Here is a 19,027-nt window from a genome sequence, read left to right on the forward strand (position 1 = left end):
TTTGTTCGTCTGTTTTTCCGTTCGTGCGTTTCCCACTAAAGTTAGCAAGGAGATTGATGTCAGGTGATTTAATCAAACAATTCAGCTTGCCCGCTAAACTTAGCAGAAAATTTGATGTTACGTGACTTGACATCATCTGAACTTAACGTTTTATACCTTTAAGTTGGCGCCACGTGACCTATACTATACAAAACTGTAAGTAATTTTCTAAACAAATTAACAAAATTACTTCTTAAATACTGAATTTCATGCATTATAGCACTTTAAAAGTAAAGGTCGTTACCTTTTTTTTTCAGAACAGTTGACTTACGATGATTTTTCTGCTGGCTTTCATTGTGCTGGGATCATCAGCATCGACGTCACGCCCACACATTATATTCATGCTTGCGGATGACATGGTGAGCTAGTTGACTAAGATTTCTCCTAGCTGTAAAGTTAGTTTACGCTGAACGTACAGTTTGAGAGTAGTGGAAATGGCGGTGGAAGTGATCACTGGAAAGAGCTGTCAAATTACACGCTGCTGTTATCTCGCTGAGACAAATTGTCGTCTTCAAGTGTAGTGCCTGCTGATTAAACTGAAATCGTTTTACAGCGGCAGCAGTTAACATTCCTTAACGGCGAAAAACAATGATGTTCGAAAGCAAAAAATACCCGTGATCCTGGAGAGATGATGCTCTCTCCCTCTTCGGCATTCCTCGCGTAACTTCCGATGCGGCGAAATGAAGCGCACACCCCGGTGGCACGCCACGAGAAAGAATATACTCAGATGTTTTATTATCTGCCTTCACTATATGTACAGTTTTGTTTTTAGATATTTTAAAATTCATGCATAAAGACGCCCCCCCCCCCCCCTCCCCTATCGCGGCATAGCAGAGTCCGTCGTAGATAGCTTTCTGGCTTACTGAGACAAAAGCGCCCTTAATATCGAGGAACACTGGCGCGGTGATTCTTCGGAATTCCTTTTGTTTATTTGGTCCTTCTCTTTGACCCTCTCCCTATCGCCGCCGCCTATTGTCTTGGAAAGGTGATGATCGCGCTTTTACTGGCGCAATGAAAACGGAGTTCACATTGCGCCAACTCAATGTCTAAAATGCATTAAGCAAAAGAATTCGAGGCAACAGGACAAAAATTACACCTGGTGTAAACAGCCAGTTTTTTATAAAATGATCTAAAACACGGTGAAAAGCAACTGAATTGCATTCACCATGTAAAAAAAAAAAGTCAGCCTTTCCACTCTGGTGAAAAAGGAAGACCAGCGAAGCTGTCCTATGGTGGAAATGAAGTGATGGCCGGCAGCAAGGAAGCCAGCGTGGAAAGGTTGCCGCCATCTGTAAATAAAAGCGGCAACCAGACAACTGGCAAGCCGGTTGTCTGGTTGCTGCCGTCGTTCATAAATAACGGTGCCTGTCCGGAGTGTTGTGACGACATTTATTTGCTGGCGGACACGATCCTGGGGAAATTAGCCACACACAGCTCCGCTCTAAAACATTGAATGAAAAGGAAGATGACCTAAAAAACGTTCAGGGAAGCCAGACTTACGGAATTGATGGTGAAATGGGCAATGCCATGGAGATGCGCAACACTGTACGCCCTTTCCTACAATGGTTAAAGAGCTTTCCATTTTAGCTGCGAAGAAGGTACCACTGCGTCAAGCGTGCGTGGCCAGTCCTCAGGCTGCAGAGCAGAACCTCCACACGCCGTTCCTTGTGAAACAAGTTATCCCACTTTACCAAAATGGCCATAATGACAGGAAGTTTATTATCTCATTTGCTGTTCCACTGTAACTGCCATGACATCAAGAGTGATTTCTTCGTAAACGGTTTCAAAACTTAATGGGGTAAGCCACAAGTTTCTATTAAATCCTTGGCAGATATAGCCAATATGTTGGCTTTCGCATATCCTTTAATCTCAACATGATTCGTAAGCCACCAACAAAGTTTTAGGCTATGTCTGAGTTCAAAGTCTTCATTTAATTTACTTCATACATTTAGGTTAAAATATTATTTGTAGGACGGCAAGAAACGGCCAGTAACACGCATTGAGAAACTACAAACATAATAATTCAATTATTGGACCACATATTGGATAACAATTATATTGTTATCCAATAAGTGGTCAAAAGCTAGCATAACGTCACAGAGCTTTGCGGTAAAGATGATTGCTGCACAGTTAAGTTGAAGAGCGTTATGAAGGAACCAGTATATACTGCCCAACTAACAAATGACGAGGATTTCGACCCATGGGTATAAAATTCATTGTAATCTTTATATGTCGCCTACAATGAAAGGAACGCCTGCTGGAAAACTTGTGGGGATACAGCCCTCTAACTGTAGTTTGTTAGTGTTTATTTGGAGAAAATTGGAACTTCGTCCGAAGGAGCTATTCTGCCCCTGTAATTTAGCACGGCAGCGGTATGAAGTGGGACACGAAGAGAAACACTCTAACTATAAATGCAAAACTTGAGTGGCCGTACAATGCTCCACTTGTTTAAAAAAAAAAAGCCAAGAGAAACGACAGATATAAATGCACTGCAAGCTGGGTTTTGTGGATTAGAATATGCCCTGTAAGCATAAGAAAGACTCAGGTACTGCTTGCGTTTTTCAATATACATATAATGCGTATCGGCATGTAAGTTTTCAACAGGCGGTATGAAAAATGCAGCAGAGGCAAGTTGGTACCTTAAGTGGTGAACTGAATCTATTGCATTTTTAAAGTAGATGTTCATTGCTGAATCATACACGACTGCACCATAGTCAAGGCAATGCCGAGCTAAGAAGTTGTATAATCGTAAAAGACATCACCCGCTTGACCCCCATGAAATCTAGGACAACACTTGAAGAACTTTAGCATAAGAGTTTCAACTCCTTCAAATTGGGCACACAAGTAAACTTATTGTCAAAGTTAAAAAAAAAAAAAAACAGCGCGACTGAGAAAAGGACAAGCAGGCGTAGAGAACGCAAGACAAGGGCTGACTACCAACTACTAACGACTGACAACAACTATCAATTAAACTAGTGTATTATATCAATGACACGTCAAACCTGTCGAGCAATGATTGAAGCCTACAACATCACGAAGAACAACAGCTCGTGTGTGAGAAAACTTCGTTGACACTAACCCCCAGCGAGATTAACTTTCTGGATTGAGGATAACAAGAGCACCTGAGGAAGGAAGGAAGAAAATAATATTTCTGTATTAATGTTTAGGAGATTGCCTGAGATGAAAGAAGACGGTGACATATTTCACGAGGCGCCTAGCAAGCGCGCGAAAATTTGGCTCCATGTTTTATTTTATTTTCTTTCTTCCTTGTGTTCTAATAACAAATCAGTTGTTAGTCAGCGCTTCGCTTGTTTTCATTACGTCATTTTTGTCCTTGTCCCAGTCGGGCTGTTTTTTCAACATGAACTCTCACCAACTTGCGCAGTTTTTTATCCTAATCATTTATTGTTAAAAATTACAGCGAGATATTTGTGTTTCTGTTGAACAGATGTGTATACGTTATTGAGATGCAAAATGAGGTTCAAAGGCGAACCTCGGCGCTATCAGAAAGAGCAGAAGAGTTGTTTTCGTGTATGAACTGGGCACAGTTTTCATCTGCCCATTTGCTTATCCTGTTGATAGTAAGTTGTAGTTGCCACTCGCAACTGGAGAGTTTATATGAAGAGAAAGGTCTCCAGGTCGTCTACATAGAGGGAATAAAATACCGATTTTGGTATCACCTTTGCAAGACTTGGTTTTAACAGCGAAGAGTAACGCTCAGGACTGCTCCTTGGGGGACCCCATTTTGTTGAGAAAAAACACCTGACGGTGTGCCGCTTAAGCGAACCGGAAAGGTTCGTTCAGTTAAAAATTTTTGTATGCATTAGAGCAATTGGTCACGCATGCCGCGGTTGTACAGATCCCGAAAGGGCACGATACCTCCATGCATGTATTATAAAGTTTTTGCGCGCACCAAATATACCTAGACACAGTGCTGCCGGTGTTCAAGTGCCTCACGAACAAAGGTTTTTAAAACAAACCAAATGATCTGTGTCTGTTCGTCCCTCTCGAAATCCAGACTGGTTAATATAAAAAAAAAGTTTATCAGCCTCCAAGTAATACAGAAGATTCCGATTGATGAGCCTTTGATATGTCGGTCCCCAGGAAACTAGTTAGTCTGACGGGAAGGAAGCTTGTGGGGATGGAGAAAACTTTACCAGGTTTCAAGAGAAGTAAACGTGAGCACATTTTCTTCAATGAAGGAAGGCAGCTTGTTTTTACAAGTGATTAACAAAAATCACAAATCGCGAAATGACTCAGGGCAGGTGTCTAAGCTTTCGTAATGAAGTTTTTGTTGGCCTGGTGCGGCCTCCTTTTTTGTAAAAAGTGCCACTTCGGGTTCGCACGTGGTGAGTGGTTTGTTGTATAAAACAGGTGAAGGACCCTAACAAGGAGATAGGCGGCTTTTCAGCAGTATACTGGAATTCCTTAAACTTTGCACTGATTGCCTCGTGATGAGCAGTTAATGTTATTCAGGAACATTTGCTTGGTCATTAAGCGATACAGTAGGGGAAAAAAAGAGGAACTGGAAAATATAAGTAATCTCCTCGGATTTTCCGTAGGCGCTCCCACACATCTTTGAACGGAACAGAGCAATTTAAGGATGAAGTATATTTAACCCACAATGCCCTTTTGTCCTGTTTTCTTGTTCACTTCACCCAGCCTTGGCCCTGCTTTTTTTTAAAATTCAATCTAATTAAGAGCAGCCGGATATCGGGGGAAAATTCCGCAAGACCTATTCTGTTTCTTTTGACTTGACCTGTACCCTCCGTTCAACCAGGGTTTGCATCTCCTACGTGTATTACTAGAGGTTTCTAGGAAAGACCATACAGCGGCATTAAATAAACATTCTGTAACATAAATTGTCGCCTATTCTGCAGATGTACTAGTAAATAGGAATCAATCAAAAAAAAACTTCTGAACGAAATGAAGTCCTGTCGGTGCGGAACTAGTTGCTTCCGAAAAGAATATTTAAAATTTTACACGAAAAGCATGAAAGTAAAGATGGTGATTATACGGAAATATCTATTTAATTGAACGTGTTGCAGATAGAGTTAAAACAAGTTAACTCTCTTTTTCAAAAGGCAGAGTTGGGATGATAATAAAAGGCGTTAAATAACTCCACCGTGGGAAGCTTGAGGAGAACTGCGCAACAAAATGGGGGGGGGGGGGGGGGATTAAAAACACCAGGATTAAAAATGGTTAGGTAGCTTATCTACAAGTCATTGGAGTTTATAGAAATTGAGTGAATTATTATGTAAAAGGTAGAAAAAACAATGGTGATGAGACGATTAAAAGGGACACGAACTGCCACTGCCTCAAGTAGTGTTTGAAGACAAACTGGGGCACACACAAGCCCACTCTGCATTGCCACTGCAACAACACTGGAAGAATTGGGGGAAGGCCGTCCCTCTTAAAACTTGGTGACGACGTGAGATCTGATATTGGTTTTCAGTGAGATGAGTCTCTTGTAAACAGATGGCCGCGATGCAGAGCTCATCAAGAAAAATGAGTGCGTCATCAGTAATACGAAGGCCACGACGGGTCTATTGCATGACAGCTACGTGTTTACTCATAGCAATGTAAAGCTTAAAATAGAAAAAAAAGCTTCAAAACGAAAGGAAGCAGTAGGGAGGAGTTACTGTGATTTAAAATCACACTTTATTCTTGAAGCGTTTTTCTTTTTTGACGTATCTGTCTGCCTCCCAGTTGAGTCACTGGGGCCAGAAATAGAGGACACTGAAGCGATGAGAGAGACCTATCAATTCGTAGCCGTTTGTGCTGTCATTCATCTGCCATCTTGGTGTCACCATGGCTGGTGCTTCCCCACGCAACTAAGCGCTAGTTCTTTGTTTAAGAGAATCGCTTCTGCTGTGCTAACGTTTGTTACAAAGGGTTGCCCGTTTGTGAAAAGGCAAATGTGACATTGACTTTTAGTTGGACAGGCCGACGCATTAATCTTAACATAATATATGCAGTTGTAAGAATGAAAACGACGTGTGCGATAATGATTTAAAAAATACCTTTTGCTCCTCTCAAATCCACTTTTACGTGCTCCAAGAGCTGTTACAAAACGACTTAGACTAATTACATCATTGATAGACAAATATTCAGAAGAAAAACGGGCAGACATAATGGTGCACGGCGTCAACGATCTTCCTTTTAATTCCACAAGTCTCGTTGGCTCGCCTTCCTCAGGGGGACACAAGAATCCAAGCAACCGCTTCCTACCTCAAGGACGACGTTCCGCACTCAAGCGCCTTTATACGCGACTCTGCGTATGGGCCATAACGATTTCGACGCTTGTCATGAAACCGATTGACAAAAAACTACAATATAAAACAACCTGATCCACTGCCATACTAGATTATTTTTACCGCCCGAGCATAGTTCCCTCCTTCTCTCCGCTGCTGAGCTGATGCCACAGCGCTGCATAGCCAAAGCCTGACGGCACATACCGACATTTTCGTTCGAGCGCTGTAGGTACAGTTGCGACATGTAGGCGTGTAGCGTTCTGAAGAGCCATTTCGCCAAGCTAGAACATGCAGTGGCGTTGACACACAGACGGCTGCAGTCAAGAGGCAATAAGAACGTTCTGTCGTCGCTAGAGGCTTACCAATAGTAAAAGAAATCATAGGCCACATGGCGGCGCCCGGTGATAGCGTTGAAGTGGCCGATTTTGGGAGGATCTCGCTGTTTTGCTACTACTGCCCCGCTTGCACCGTCGCAGCTTTAGAAAAACCTGCTCCCGCAGTCCCCACCGCTGCCCAAAACGAGAAACACATGGTGTAACCGAACAAAGAACCGGATACTCCCCGTCGACCGGCGCGAGTGATCACGTGGCCCTCCCTTCCTTTCTCGGCGTCTGATTGGTCTACCGTAACGCGGCGCTTGGGAAAGTTGAGCCAGTCTCTACTCATCTGCGTCGCGCTACAGGATGTTGAGGGACGGTGGGCGTCGTAGCTCAAGCAACCGCTCCTGGACGCAGGGTCTCCGATCCCCATTCAAAAGCTTTCAAATGCAAATGTTCGTATGGGCCTTAAAGCACCGCAAGTAAGTAGAAACGTGCTCAACATCCAGTGCAGCTGCTCTTGCCGAGTGTTCTGTAGTCCGATCACGAGCCGAGAAAAAAATATATAAAAGGAGGGTTACTTGCTCGCCTGCTCCCATCGGCGATGTGCGTCCGGTTTTCCGTTCGGAGACGGAGCTTGCTTTTGCCTCTTGTGGAGCGAGGGTTTTAGGGAAAATGGTTATTCCTGGTTATCTCGCAGCAAGCGAGACCTCCCCGAAAAAGTGCCCACGCCGACGCTGCAGGTGGGCGCCGCCATGTAGCTGTGGTTTTTACTTACAATTGTTGAGCCGCAAGCGACGGTAGCGCGTGTTTATTGGCTCTTGACAGAGGTCGACTGCGTTTGAACGCAACTGTGTACAAGTTTTGTCCAAACGCGCTCCGCAACGTTCTGCGGCCACCTGCAGAAACTGAATGCACCGCGCTCATACACATATGTGTCTATCGGCCTTGACATTTTCATCGGGTGTTTTGCGAACCGCGGAGTATTCTTCGGAATTTCATTCGCGCGCGAATTTTGCTCTAGGACCATGGCGGTGGTGCCCCAACTCTTGCATGAAAATCGCGTGGAATCCACTTGGCGGTAGTTACAGTTTCCCCGAACTTTTGTTCTGAACTACAGAATCTCCAGCCCAGTTGCTAATTTCGGAGGGTGCTTCGGCGTTCTTCCAGGGATGGGACGACGTCAGCTTTCACGGATCTCCCCAGATACCGACCCCGAACATGGATGTTCTTGCTGCCGACGGAATCATCCTCAACAACTACTACGTTCAACCACTCTGCACACCATCGAGGGTGGCGCTCCTGTCGGGAATGTTGCCCATCCACACTGGTATACTCTCGATTGCGGGCAATTGGTTTTAAATGATTAGCTCTCGTAATGCCAAAATCCCGTGAGCGCGCCCATGGATAGCCTCGATGGAACGTGAAATCATGGTGACACGTCACCTTACATCACGTGAACCACGTGATGCCGTGACGTCGGTTGACGTTTTGACGGTACATTGTGACGTAACGTCACGGGACACCGTGACGTCATGCTACCACATGAGGCCACCTGGCGTCGTGTTGCGCAACATAACGCCTCGTAGACTGTAACGTGAGCTGACGCCTTAACGTCACAGTTGACCTATAAATAATATTCATTTAGAGCGCCTTTGTGTCATACCAGAAAATGCAGTGTTGTATACTGTCAGCAGTATTAGAAGCGATATCTTTCAGTTGCAGCCTGTATTGCTGCTTTTGAGAAAATATAATTTAAGTGATTTTACCCCTTCGAATGGGAACAACTTACGTCCCTTGACGTGATTGTGAATCTGTTATACTACGGCCGGTCTAGAGTAAAAAGGCTCACTTTTCTACGGCCTTTACATGGGGGAAGTTCCTCCCTGGCACCGCATCTCGGCGTGGTCGCTACGCCCCCCCCCCCCCCCCCCCCCCCCACTCCCTTAAGAGTAACTGTATAGGCTCTGCTCGTAGAGCGAGAGTATTACGGTCCTTTCCATTTTGCCGCCAACTCTGTTCACGGAGAGACATTCAGTTGAGCAGAGCTGTTTCCAATATTCGAGCGGGAAAGGGACTTTGCAGGCGTCGAGTTTCAGGTGAAGCACGTTTCTCGATTCGCTTTTGCGAAATATACATCTTACACTAAAATCAAACAAACTGGAAGGCTTCTTGACTATTAAACCGTTTGTGTCGCCACTTTGTACTGTATAATCGCGTTTGTATTGTAACCCGTGCGAAGTTTTAAAACATGTTTCTAATGTCTGGGAAGCAGGCGACACAAAGAAGGATCGCGTTGCTCGCGTTGCAGCGCTCGCTGAGCGATAAGCAATATGCCACCGGCACATCCGCGTACCTCTGACCAGACAACAACGTGCAGCTACGGCTTCCTCGTAAACCGAAAGAGAAGTGATGACGTTTTTGGTCGGCCTCTTTGGTCTGCCGAGGGCATAGAAAGAACCAGGAGACAAACGAAGGGAGGACAGCGCTCACGCGGCGAGTCGCCGCGCTATATTTTTTGCTCCTCATGCCGCAGCACGCCGCCTCACAGCCGAGCCAGATGCGCCTCCTTGTCTTCTGCAAAACCGACGGTCGCGTCTCACAACGCAGCCATGGGTCAAATCAAATGAAATTAAATCAAATCTTTATTTTCCAGAAAATTTTAGGGATCGCCAGACAAAAAAGCTCTTAACAAACAGCTTTACTGAGTCTGGGATCCATTTACATAGGCAGCAGCTATGACGCTCAAAAACACATGTTACATAAAAAAAGAGTCACAACAAAAAAATTTAATTTAAAATCGCACCACAGGAAGCGACGCAGAGTAAAAGCGGAAGTCTTTTTTTATTTAACGTGAATATGTTTATGTTGATTCTGATATACTTGTTCAATAAACATGGTAAATTATAATGTAGTGACTGAAAGATATAGTTTGTGCAAGGTCCAGGAAGCAGATATGTTTCCGTACGGCGTGTGTTATCATTACTTTCGTTCATTTTATGTCCTAAAAATTTACAAGAAATTTGCCAGTGCCTCAGGTGAGAAAGAAATCGCCTAAGGTAAACGTTATTCATACATGCTCCCAACACAAAGTAGCGCTCATTGAAGCTGTGTCGGGCACTCTTACGTATTTTGAAACGGCACAAAACGTTGTACATGATCGTAGTCAAATCTCAAGCTACCAAATAAGTTACGTCGGGGTACTCACACCCTATCACCGAGCGTCCTGTGGGCGCTGCCATCCTGTTGCCTAATGGAGAGCTTACTCAATGGGCGACAATTACGATTCAGAAACGCGCCTACCTTATCTTTAAGGAAATGTGTCAGAACTAAGACAATTCTGCTTCGTTCTATCGAGGACTGTTTGATTGTTTCTGTAGAACGAAAATCCGTTTAATACGATTTCAGATATGGCTTCATACTACCGGCAACAATGATTTTGGGCAACAAGATGGCTGAAGGGCCGATACTTTCAAGTGCAATTATAATATTATTTTCAAGATGTGTTTTATACAGGACATAACCATGCCATTTTGTTTTAAAAAGATAAATGTATCATAAAAAAAAGACGTTCGCATCTCGCTTTTTCGATGCTTCTGTCGATATTTGTTTAATTTAAGTTTTAGGTCAGAACAAACACATAAAAAGACTGTGTCGTGAATTATTTGCTTCCTGGGTGCGGATGTTGTCGCCATTGACAGTTTGTTTTCCAGGCCAGGAACACTTCGTGCTTAGTCCCGCCGAGGCAGGTGGTCTGCCACTGCGGTTCCGGATTATGCCGCAATACTTCAGGGACCTGGGCTACGAGACGCATATGGTCGGCAAGGTGATTTCAACGAATCATATGCGTACACGATCAGATGTCTGACCTGGCTTTGATTGAGGCTTGTGGACGCTTGAAATATACGCAATACCTGTATTTGCCACAGAAACCGTATGCTCGGGCTCTGTCGTGCGATGTCTCGCTTTGATGTTTATCGAGGATTATTCTGAGTTTTGCTTCCGATCCGCGGAAATATCTTTGTTGAAGAGATACTTACGTTTTTGAAAAACAAACAAAAAGCTTATGTACCCATGCGATCGATATCCTTACTAATTGAAAAGGCACATGAAATAATCGGCAGTCTTCCCAGTGAAGAAATCATAGGTCAATTAGATGGTTGGCGAGTCTTGATATTGTTGTGCACCATACTTCCTTGGTAAAAAAGAACCTAAGTTGTATTTTTGTTTTCTTGTTTTTAATATTTTCCAAGTGAGGAGAACATTTTGTGCCCAAAAAGAGCGCGAAAGACAAGGACAAGGGGATGACCGGACAGAACAAGAGCGACTACTTATTATTGTCACCTAATTTTCTTGTTTTCTACTCGTCCTTGACGTTCGCTCTAACTGTTTTGAGATATTTTATAAACTGTGTTCTTATAATGATTTAAATGTTCTGTGTTTGTATTACGTGTATAAAATAAGGGAGATGGTTTTGAACCACTTAGAATTGCAAAGTCCGTTGATAAAACTACGTAATGTTTAGGATTCCTTTACATTGATTTTCTGTATTATTGGATACCAGTGGTATGGCTGCATATATTTTTTTTCAGTAGGGAATGCATTAGTCTACTATGGCTAGCACTATAAGAATAGAATTCCTTTCGTTCATTAAGTAAACGGTGTCTTAGCAGCATTACCCCTACACTGCTAGTACCTTCATAAATTTCGTGATTCATTATCTCGACATGTATCCTCTCCCTTGTTCTGGAATTATGATACTGCGACAGTGATAAATTGGGTTGCCTTGTTGCCTCCCAGTCGTAAGTTGCAGTACACCTGTGCACGTTGCATACATCCTGCCTGAACATTGTTTTCTACTATTCATTTACTTTTGCGGAGGGGTCAGAAAGCGTAATATGTGAAACCTCTGCACAAACTCACCTTGTTTTTAGTATATATATGTACAGCATTCTTAGACCTGGTTTTTAATAGCGTGTCCTCAGACAAAGTATTTCGATGACAAGTAATATCTGATCACATAAGGAATGAGAATGTCTCCACTAAATTACACAGAATGTTTTGGCATTCGTTATAAATTATTGATGTTCCTGAAAAATAAATAGAGAATATACTGTTTAATAAACTTTGAGCCGACGTTTTAAAAGGAATTACTAAAGCTACGATTCCCATATAAGTGGAACTCGTAGCTGCTAATGCTAACATCAATATATTGCTCTTTTTCGAAAGCTTGCCAGTTGAGTTGCGAGTGGTTAAGTTTGTTTTCTAAAATTAGTGTCTGATACTTTGATATTTATAAAATGCATCTTCTGAAAAATGCTTAATGTGTCTTATTAAATGTTTATGCACACCTTCCAAATGACGAAGGGGTTGTTAACGTGGCAAAGGTTTTTCTTAAAACAGCTTGCAAGCGACACTTCAAATATACATATATCTGCTTTGTGGTTGTCTCCTACTTTATGCTTTATGAGGTGTATTGATCAGTAAAAGATATAAAAAATATTAATTTTGTTGTCTGGATATTAATTTGCATAAGCAAAATGTTCTTGGTTGCTGTATGTGCGTCTTATTCTTTGAAATGCAGTTCATTTACGTAATCGCGTTATCTATTGTGATCTTAGTTTAACGTTATCAGGAAGTTTTACAACAGCGGGCCCCGACGCTTTGGGTCCCCCATACAGCTTGGGACGTTGCACTGCCTCTGCTCAGCACTTATGCGCTTCGGAATGCGGCACCCCAAGCTGCTCTGTGGGCACAAAGTTGTGGAGCCCCCTATTATAGAGCTGCATGTCGTCATGTCGTGAACACTAACAATTGCCCTCCAGCGTTTTTCCCTTTCAATGCCTTAAAAACAGATACATTACTTTTTGTCTTTCAGTGGCACATCGGATATTCCAGTAAGGAGTATACGCCGACGTTTAGAGGATTTGACAGCTTCTACGGTTACTATAATGGCGCAGAAGATTACTACAATCACACGATAGAATTTGTAAGTCATAATAGCATAACATTCCCGTTGTCCCACTACCATTTCGAATTCGACTAATCAACAATTATTTGAAACAGTAAGAAACTTTCTATAAAATTGTAAACATGTCTTTCCAAATGACGACAGCGTAAATAGACTTGATCTTGTTTCAAATAATCCGCTATGAATAGGTACAATTGATTGTATTGAATGACAATAAGCTTATAAATCTACAAAAATTTTTAACTACAGCAAAATCAGACTGGGCTCGACTTTTGGCTGAACATGACACCACTGTTCAATGAAACCGGAAATTATTCAACTACTCTCTACACGGAACGAGCCAAGCTGCTCATTCGAAACCGGAACACTGCGAAGGTAAGGCATGTATCTATTATTCTATGCAAATGCCCGAAAGCCGTATATTCTTTTACAGCGGTGCCGCTAGGTGCCCCGTCCCACCAGAAAATACTGATGTGTATTACGCACTGACTCATTCTACAGCAGAGGCATTGCTCCCCTTCTCCCCATCGTTCCTTACCTACTGCAAAGATTTCTCTCAATGCCTCCCTTCCTTTTCCCTATAGATGCCGCCTTTCTTTTTCCCGGCGACGCTCTCCCTCTCGTCCCCTTCCCATACCCTCCGGTAGCCGTCGGTGCGAAATTCCCACGTGGTCGCGCTTTGCGGACACGCACTCTCGCCTCCCCACTGCCGCCGCCCCGGTTCCGTTCCTGTGTACTCTCCGCGCCTCAACCGAACAGCTCGCGTACGTGCTTTCGACTAAACCCCCGCTGGCGCGGTCACGGGCGCTCCCGTTCTCAAAACGCGTTTCTGCCTAAAAAAAGACGTTTTTGTGGCCCTCTTCAATACCTGCTACATCTCGCACAGTTGTCCCACCAAAACACACATCTCCTCACTAACGTCTCCTACATAGAGATGCAATAGTTCGTGAAATATTGGATTTCCCGAAAAAAAATTTTTTTCCGTTTTTTTTAGGGAAAATTGGAAATTCGGAAAAAATTGAGATTGCTGCGTGACAGGGTTGGGCAGAAATACTCGAAAATGTATTAGGAAATACGAATACTGGGATACATTAAAATGGTAGCTGAAATAGTGATTCTGAAATATATCTGTAAAGGTGTATCGCGATACGTATAGGAAATACATTTTAAATAGAGGCGAAAAGTATTTGGAAATACAAATATAGGAATACAGTTTAGGGAGGGCTGAAATACAAATACCAAAATACTGATACTGCCATACATTTTTCAAATGTTTTGAGTCGCCAAACGAGATGAAGCTTGAAGTTGAAAGTGGAAGTTTTTGATTCTGAAATTACTTTCCCGTAGGACTGGCACCTTGCCTTGAAGGTAGTGATTTCGGACGACCAGGAGTCTTCAGTGGGTTCGAAAAAACGTTCCATCAAAGACTGACCGTGGTCCAATCTCTGACATCCTGTCTCTCTGACGAATGATGCGAAAAGACTTCGACCTCTGTATAAATTCTTTGTCATCCTAAATTCCATCAAAATGTCACCATGCCCCTGTCCATTAAGGACGCCCCTGTCAACATTTATCACATGACGTCACGGTGGAATGAACTGGTATTCTTTGTCTGTAGGTGTAGCCTTGAACGTGAAACTTTACCGCTCTGTTGTATGAAAGGACAATACGTGCTTTCGTTGTAGGTTGCCTCGTTGAAGATCATGTAGGCAGTGTCATTTGGAATTTTCGAGAATAGTGGACCACCTGAAGCATCCTGCAACACATGTCTTCTGTTACGGTTGATAAAACGATACGGTGGCATTCCTGTTGTGAAGGTCCTTCCTACCAAACCTTCGCCACCGACGAATGGATTGCAGTCCTCAAGTTTCGTCTTGCATACTCCGGATAGAGACCTCGTGGATTGCGACCTGATATTGCCGGCACAGGTGCGAGCTCTCGGAGAAACAGCACGCTCGAGACGAGTCGCAGGTATACGAAGTCTGGGTCGGCACAGCGAGGCCACGTCTGACCTACGTTCTGGGTTTCGGATCACCAGAGCAGCGGGTCACTTTCACGTCGGCTGATGACGTACCCTTGAATCGTGCAATAGCAATATCACGGGTGCAGCCGCAGACGCATTCGAATATGTGTTGAACTTCACTGCGTGAGTGATCCTACTATTTCAAGTCAACCACTGCCAGGCTCCTGCTGCAATGGACTGTGAATCTGTTTTGCCGGCTGGGTGCACTGTGTAAGCTAGGGAAAAAGACACGGTTAGCAGGGGGTTGGATGCTAGCAAACAATGACTCAAGAAACCCCTACCTAAGGACCTGCGGCACAAGATGCTCCGACTCCACTTCTGGCACGCCACCTGGTTCGAGTCCCCGACTACGCAGCACTTCTCAGAAGAGAGAAGAGGACGCATAGAAAAATAGTTTGGAAAATTAGAAGGAACCTTGGTCAGCATGGTAACAATGCCCCAGAATCTCCTTTACCCTAATGTCCTCAAAAGTAAAAAAAAAAAAATGCATTAAGATTTTTTTTTTTTTTTTTTGGGGGGGGGGGGGGGGTATTTTCCAAGAGATGTAACTAAATACATTTCACCCTGATTGTATTGCGATACAAAGAAACATTCAAAACGTATTTCAGTAGAGGAATACAGATACTGGTGAAAAAAAAGTATCGCGATACAGAAATACTGATACAAAATGTATTTCTCAAATACTATCGCGATACATTTGTATCGCGATACTGCCGAACCCTGCTGCGTGGACGCATTTATTACATCGACACAATATGATAAGGCAGGACCATTTGGGAAGTTTCAATAACTGAAATTCTTCAAATTAAGGTGTATGTAATATCAACAGCTTACCAAGGCGAAATACCATATTTTGGTAAGGCTAAATAGCGTTGCATATGTTCCCGAGCACTTGTTATTCCGAGTCGGAATCGCTGGTTAAAGGAAAACTCGCGTTCACGTTGGTCGAAAATTTTTTCAAGTTCAGATACATAGCACATACAGAAGTTTCTTCACACGCTCACGTGCAAGCCGGTTGCGCAGTTTTGTGTGTACATTCCCAAACTGAGACCAGTTTTGTTCACGCGTTTCAAACAATGGGGGAATCTGCAAAAGCCGACATGCCAGGAATATCAATGGCTGGTTAGTGCAGAGTCCTTGCCACCGGGGGGTGGTTCCACATGCTTCGCAGACTCCCAAAGTGCTGCCCTGGACAAAATCTCCGTAGCCGCCCTATATTCTGCGAGATTAGAAAGCAGCTTCCCGATGTCAAGCGAAAGGTACTCAGCCTGCTTTGAGATCCAGTCAAATGTGTCTGCAATTTGTGCGTCATCAAGGTTCCTTCCCCTATATCTTGCATCCAGCAAGTTAGCAGCGACATGAATGGGTCGCAAGCAAAACTCCTTGCGCCTGCTCATGATTTATTTTGCGCGAGCCTTCTCCTGGTCTGTTAAAGTGCTGGTCGCCAGCTTCGTGATCACTTTGGTTTTATGGCTTCCAATTATGTAATGGAAGAGGGAACGGGTGTCACCAGTTTGAAACAGCGGCACAAGGGCTTCCAGAATCTATCCTCGTCCAACATTGCTTGCCGCACTGATTTGTTTACTTTCAGATCTTCCAAGATCACGGTCTCTTTCAGAGCTTCTTTGTTCCTGAGCAAACTTTGAAGTGAAAGGGTAACGGCGCCCCATCTTGTCTTGCTGGGCAGCTTGAGGGTCGTGGAACTTCCTTTGTTATCTATGGACTCTTGCTTTTGTTGGAACGTGGCAGCAACTCCTTGAGTCTGCTTCACATACTTGATCACTTCTCTGGATGTCTGATGTACCTTCTCCAAGGTTTTTAGCCTCATGAGATCATTCAGGAGCAGATTCAGCCCGTGAGCAGCACATCCGATCGTTGCGATGTGCGGAGATTTGCTTGTAACCATTTGACATGCCGCTTGCATGTTGCTAGCGTTGTCCGCGACCAGTGCCACTACCTTTTCACTTTCGACGGAATCAATGACATCCCATATTTCGCCGCTGATAAAAGACGCAGTGTGCCGGTTTGTGCCTGTTCCAACTGACGTGTAGAACACTGGCTGCGGCGTAGCTACGACAGAGTTTATCACCGATTCTTCTCGAATGTTCATTCACTCGAATGTTCATTCAGGCACGTAGCGTCTTTCAAAGTCTCCTCCACATGACTTTTCACCCGCTCATACTCTGCGTCAAGTAGAGGCCCGCTCAATAGGTATCGGCTAGGCGGTGTGTACGATGGTCGAAGCATCTTGAAGGCCGCTTGCCAATGCTCGTTTTCCGCTAAGGAGAATGGTACAAAGTACAAAGGTATTTGCACTTTCTGTATGTTCGTTAATTTTTATTTACATCCTAGTAACTCTAGAAACAGCTCCTACCATATAAATAGCAATGTAAATATTTCTGGGGCTCTTAGGTTGTATCAAAACTATTCTCCATTTACTTGAGCTTTGTCTGAATCATAACAACAACGCAAGACAACAACACGCATAGGACACACACTTAAGAGAAAAACAGCGGTGACTTACAACTTAAATATTTTTGGGGTTCATCTGCGCAAGGAACGAGACGGATAGTAAAACTGCTTCGTACTCTTCGTCTGGCGTGAGATGCGCAACAATATTTCCCGTATCTCACTGGCATCTCATCCCTCCAATTGCCAAAAAAAGTTTCTTTTTGTTTCGTAACGTCCAGAATGGGGCACTGACACTAGCATCTTTTAGCCGTGCAATACCTTCAGCCTCAATGATATCGCTAGTGAGCTTCTGGCTACTTCTGCCTATCACAAAAAATAAAAATAAATCGCGTAATGCCAGTCTCACACCCGCAATCGTGACAGTATAGACCTAAATGTGCGGAAATCACTCTCTGGGTATTATAGTAAATGTTCTCTTAACAGTTTGCTCAAGCAACGTCAGTTTGCATTGTATATTGCTTGCCACATGAAGGAGGAACAAAATAAAGAGCATCGTCCGTGCAAGAAAGAAACTTTCTGCGTTTGTTTTTGTGCAGCGTGTTTGCTAGTTGTTATAATGTTAACTCTTATGGTTAAACTAGACAGCTTGTAAAGGGCCGAATAACTACCTTCAGAGTTCCTCGGTTCCCGATCTTTTCTAGCGCATGGGATACGTTATGAATATAGGGCATGATTACCAATCTTCCTTTTTTTTTGTCTCTACCTGGCTATTGGTGACACCACCTCCTTTTATATTTTTCAGAATGTTTTCAGTCACGGATCTTAATAGGGACTAGGGATACGTGGTAGCCTGCTGTAACGAGCCGCAAAATCTAGTCTTCGAAACTGCATGCGGACAAGATTTTGTCAAGGCTTTTAAAAAAAAGTAACTGCAAAGAAAAACAAGTATTTTTTAACAGCCTAGGTGGGACAAGTATGTCACAACGCAAATCCTCCGCGAAAAGAAAAGAAAAATTAGCAATATTTACGCCACAAGACGTAATTTAGTCGGAGTCAGAACCTCTCCACATTTGAATTTCCCGCTCTTTCAACCCGGGCGGAGAAGTACGCCCTGCCGCTGACCCTTGGATTTGCTCTTGAATTGACTATGCTGAGGAGTTGAAAAACGTAAACAGCATCTCGACTTCCGGTGTGTCATGTCGAAGATACGCCGAGGATCAGAAGAGGGGGGGGGGGGGGGGCAGATGAAGGTGCCGACGATGTACGCTGGAAGCTAGAGCCGCTTTGCTTTCGTTGTTTTTGTTTGGTCAGAGAAAATCTGGCAAAAACGCACGTTCAGCATGGCGTCGGTATTGTTTTGGTTCGACGGGACGCGAGAAGCTCCGGGGTTTGCGAGCACATGTAGCGAAGACGTGACCGGAGAAGTGCCCCTGTGATGTTCCCGGAAGACGGAAAGTATCATTCGTAATTGTCGTGTGTTATTTGAAAGCGGAGGGAGTCACAGGGTCCACGAGTTCGCAACCACAAGCCAACGTTCACCTCAGCGCTGCTCTGACTACGGCGATCTCGTTCTGTTTGGTGTAGCACGGCGATGCGACAAAGAATTGGACCGTTCGTGGTGTGTGGTGCGGGGCTTGAAAGTAGGAGCCCACACTAACACAGAGAGCAAATTGGTTGTTGTGGGGTTGAGGTTCAACAAATTCAGTCCCGTCGCCGTCAGGTAACCCGGTCTTGCTGATCCGGGAAGACGGAGCGAGCGTCTTTAAAAGTAAACCTTCCATCGTAACGTTTCAAAATGTAGACTATTCCAGGCAAATACTGTGAGTAAAAAGCTGCGGGGCGTTTTCAACAAACTTAAGTCGTTTTAATTTAACAACTGACTCCGGATTATTGTCCTAAATCTGCCATTTTTATGCTTCGTGTTGTTGGACTGCGTTTGCACAGCGACGCACACCGCTCGGGTAGATGATTCGGTCCTGCAAACGACCGGTTATACAAAATTTCAGGGAAC

The 19,027-nt window shown here is 43.9% G+C and overlaps 1 protein-coding gene across 1 annotated transcript in view; it reads left to right on the forward strand.

Moving 5' to 3' along the window:
* Positions 1–311: 311 nt before the first annotated feature.
* Positions 312–19,027, forward strand: part of LOC115318820 (arylsulfatase B-like) — a 77,462-nt gene continuing 58,746 nt past the window's right edge. The window contains exons 1-5 of the mRNA XM_040211272.1: positions 312–398; positions 7,781–7,940; positions 10,324–10,436; positions 12,489–12,599; positions 12,831–12,956. Coding sequence (XP_040067206.1) covers positions 312–398; positions 7,781–7,940; positions 10,324–10,436; positions 12,489–12,599; positions 12,831–12,956 — 597 coding nt within the window. The remainder of the gene's footprint in view (positions 399–7,780; positions 7,941–10,323; positions 10,437–12,488; positions 12,600–12,830; positions 12,957–19,027) is intronic.

Source organism: Ixodes scapularis, unplaced genomic scaffold, assembly GCF_016920785.2.
Source record: "Ixodes scapularis isolate PalLabHiFi unplaced genomic scaffold, ASM1692078v2 PGA_scaffold4__175_contigs__length_147842914, whole genome shotgun sequence".
NCBI classification, from domain to species: domain Eukaryota; kingdom Metazoa; phylum Arthropoda; class Arachnida; order Ixodida; family Ixodidae; genus Ixodes; species Ixodes scapularis.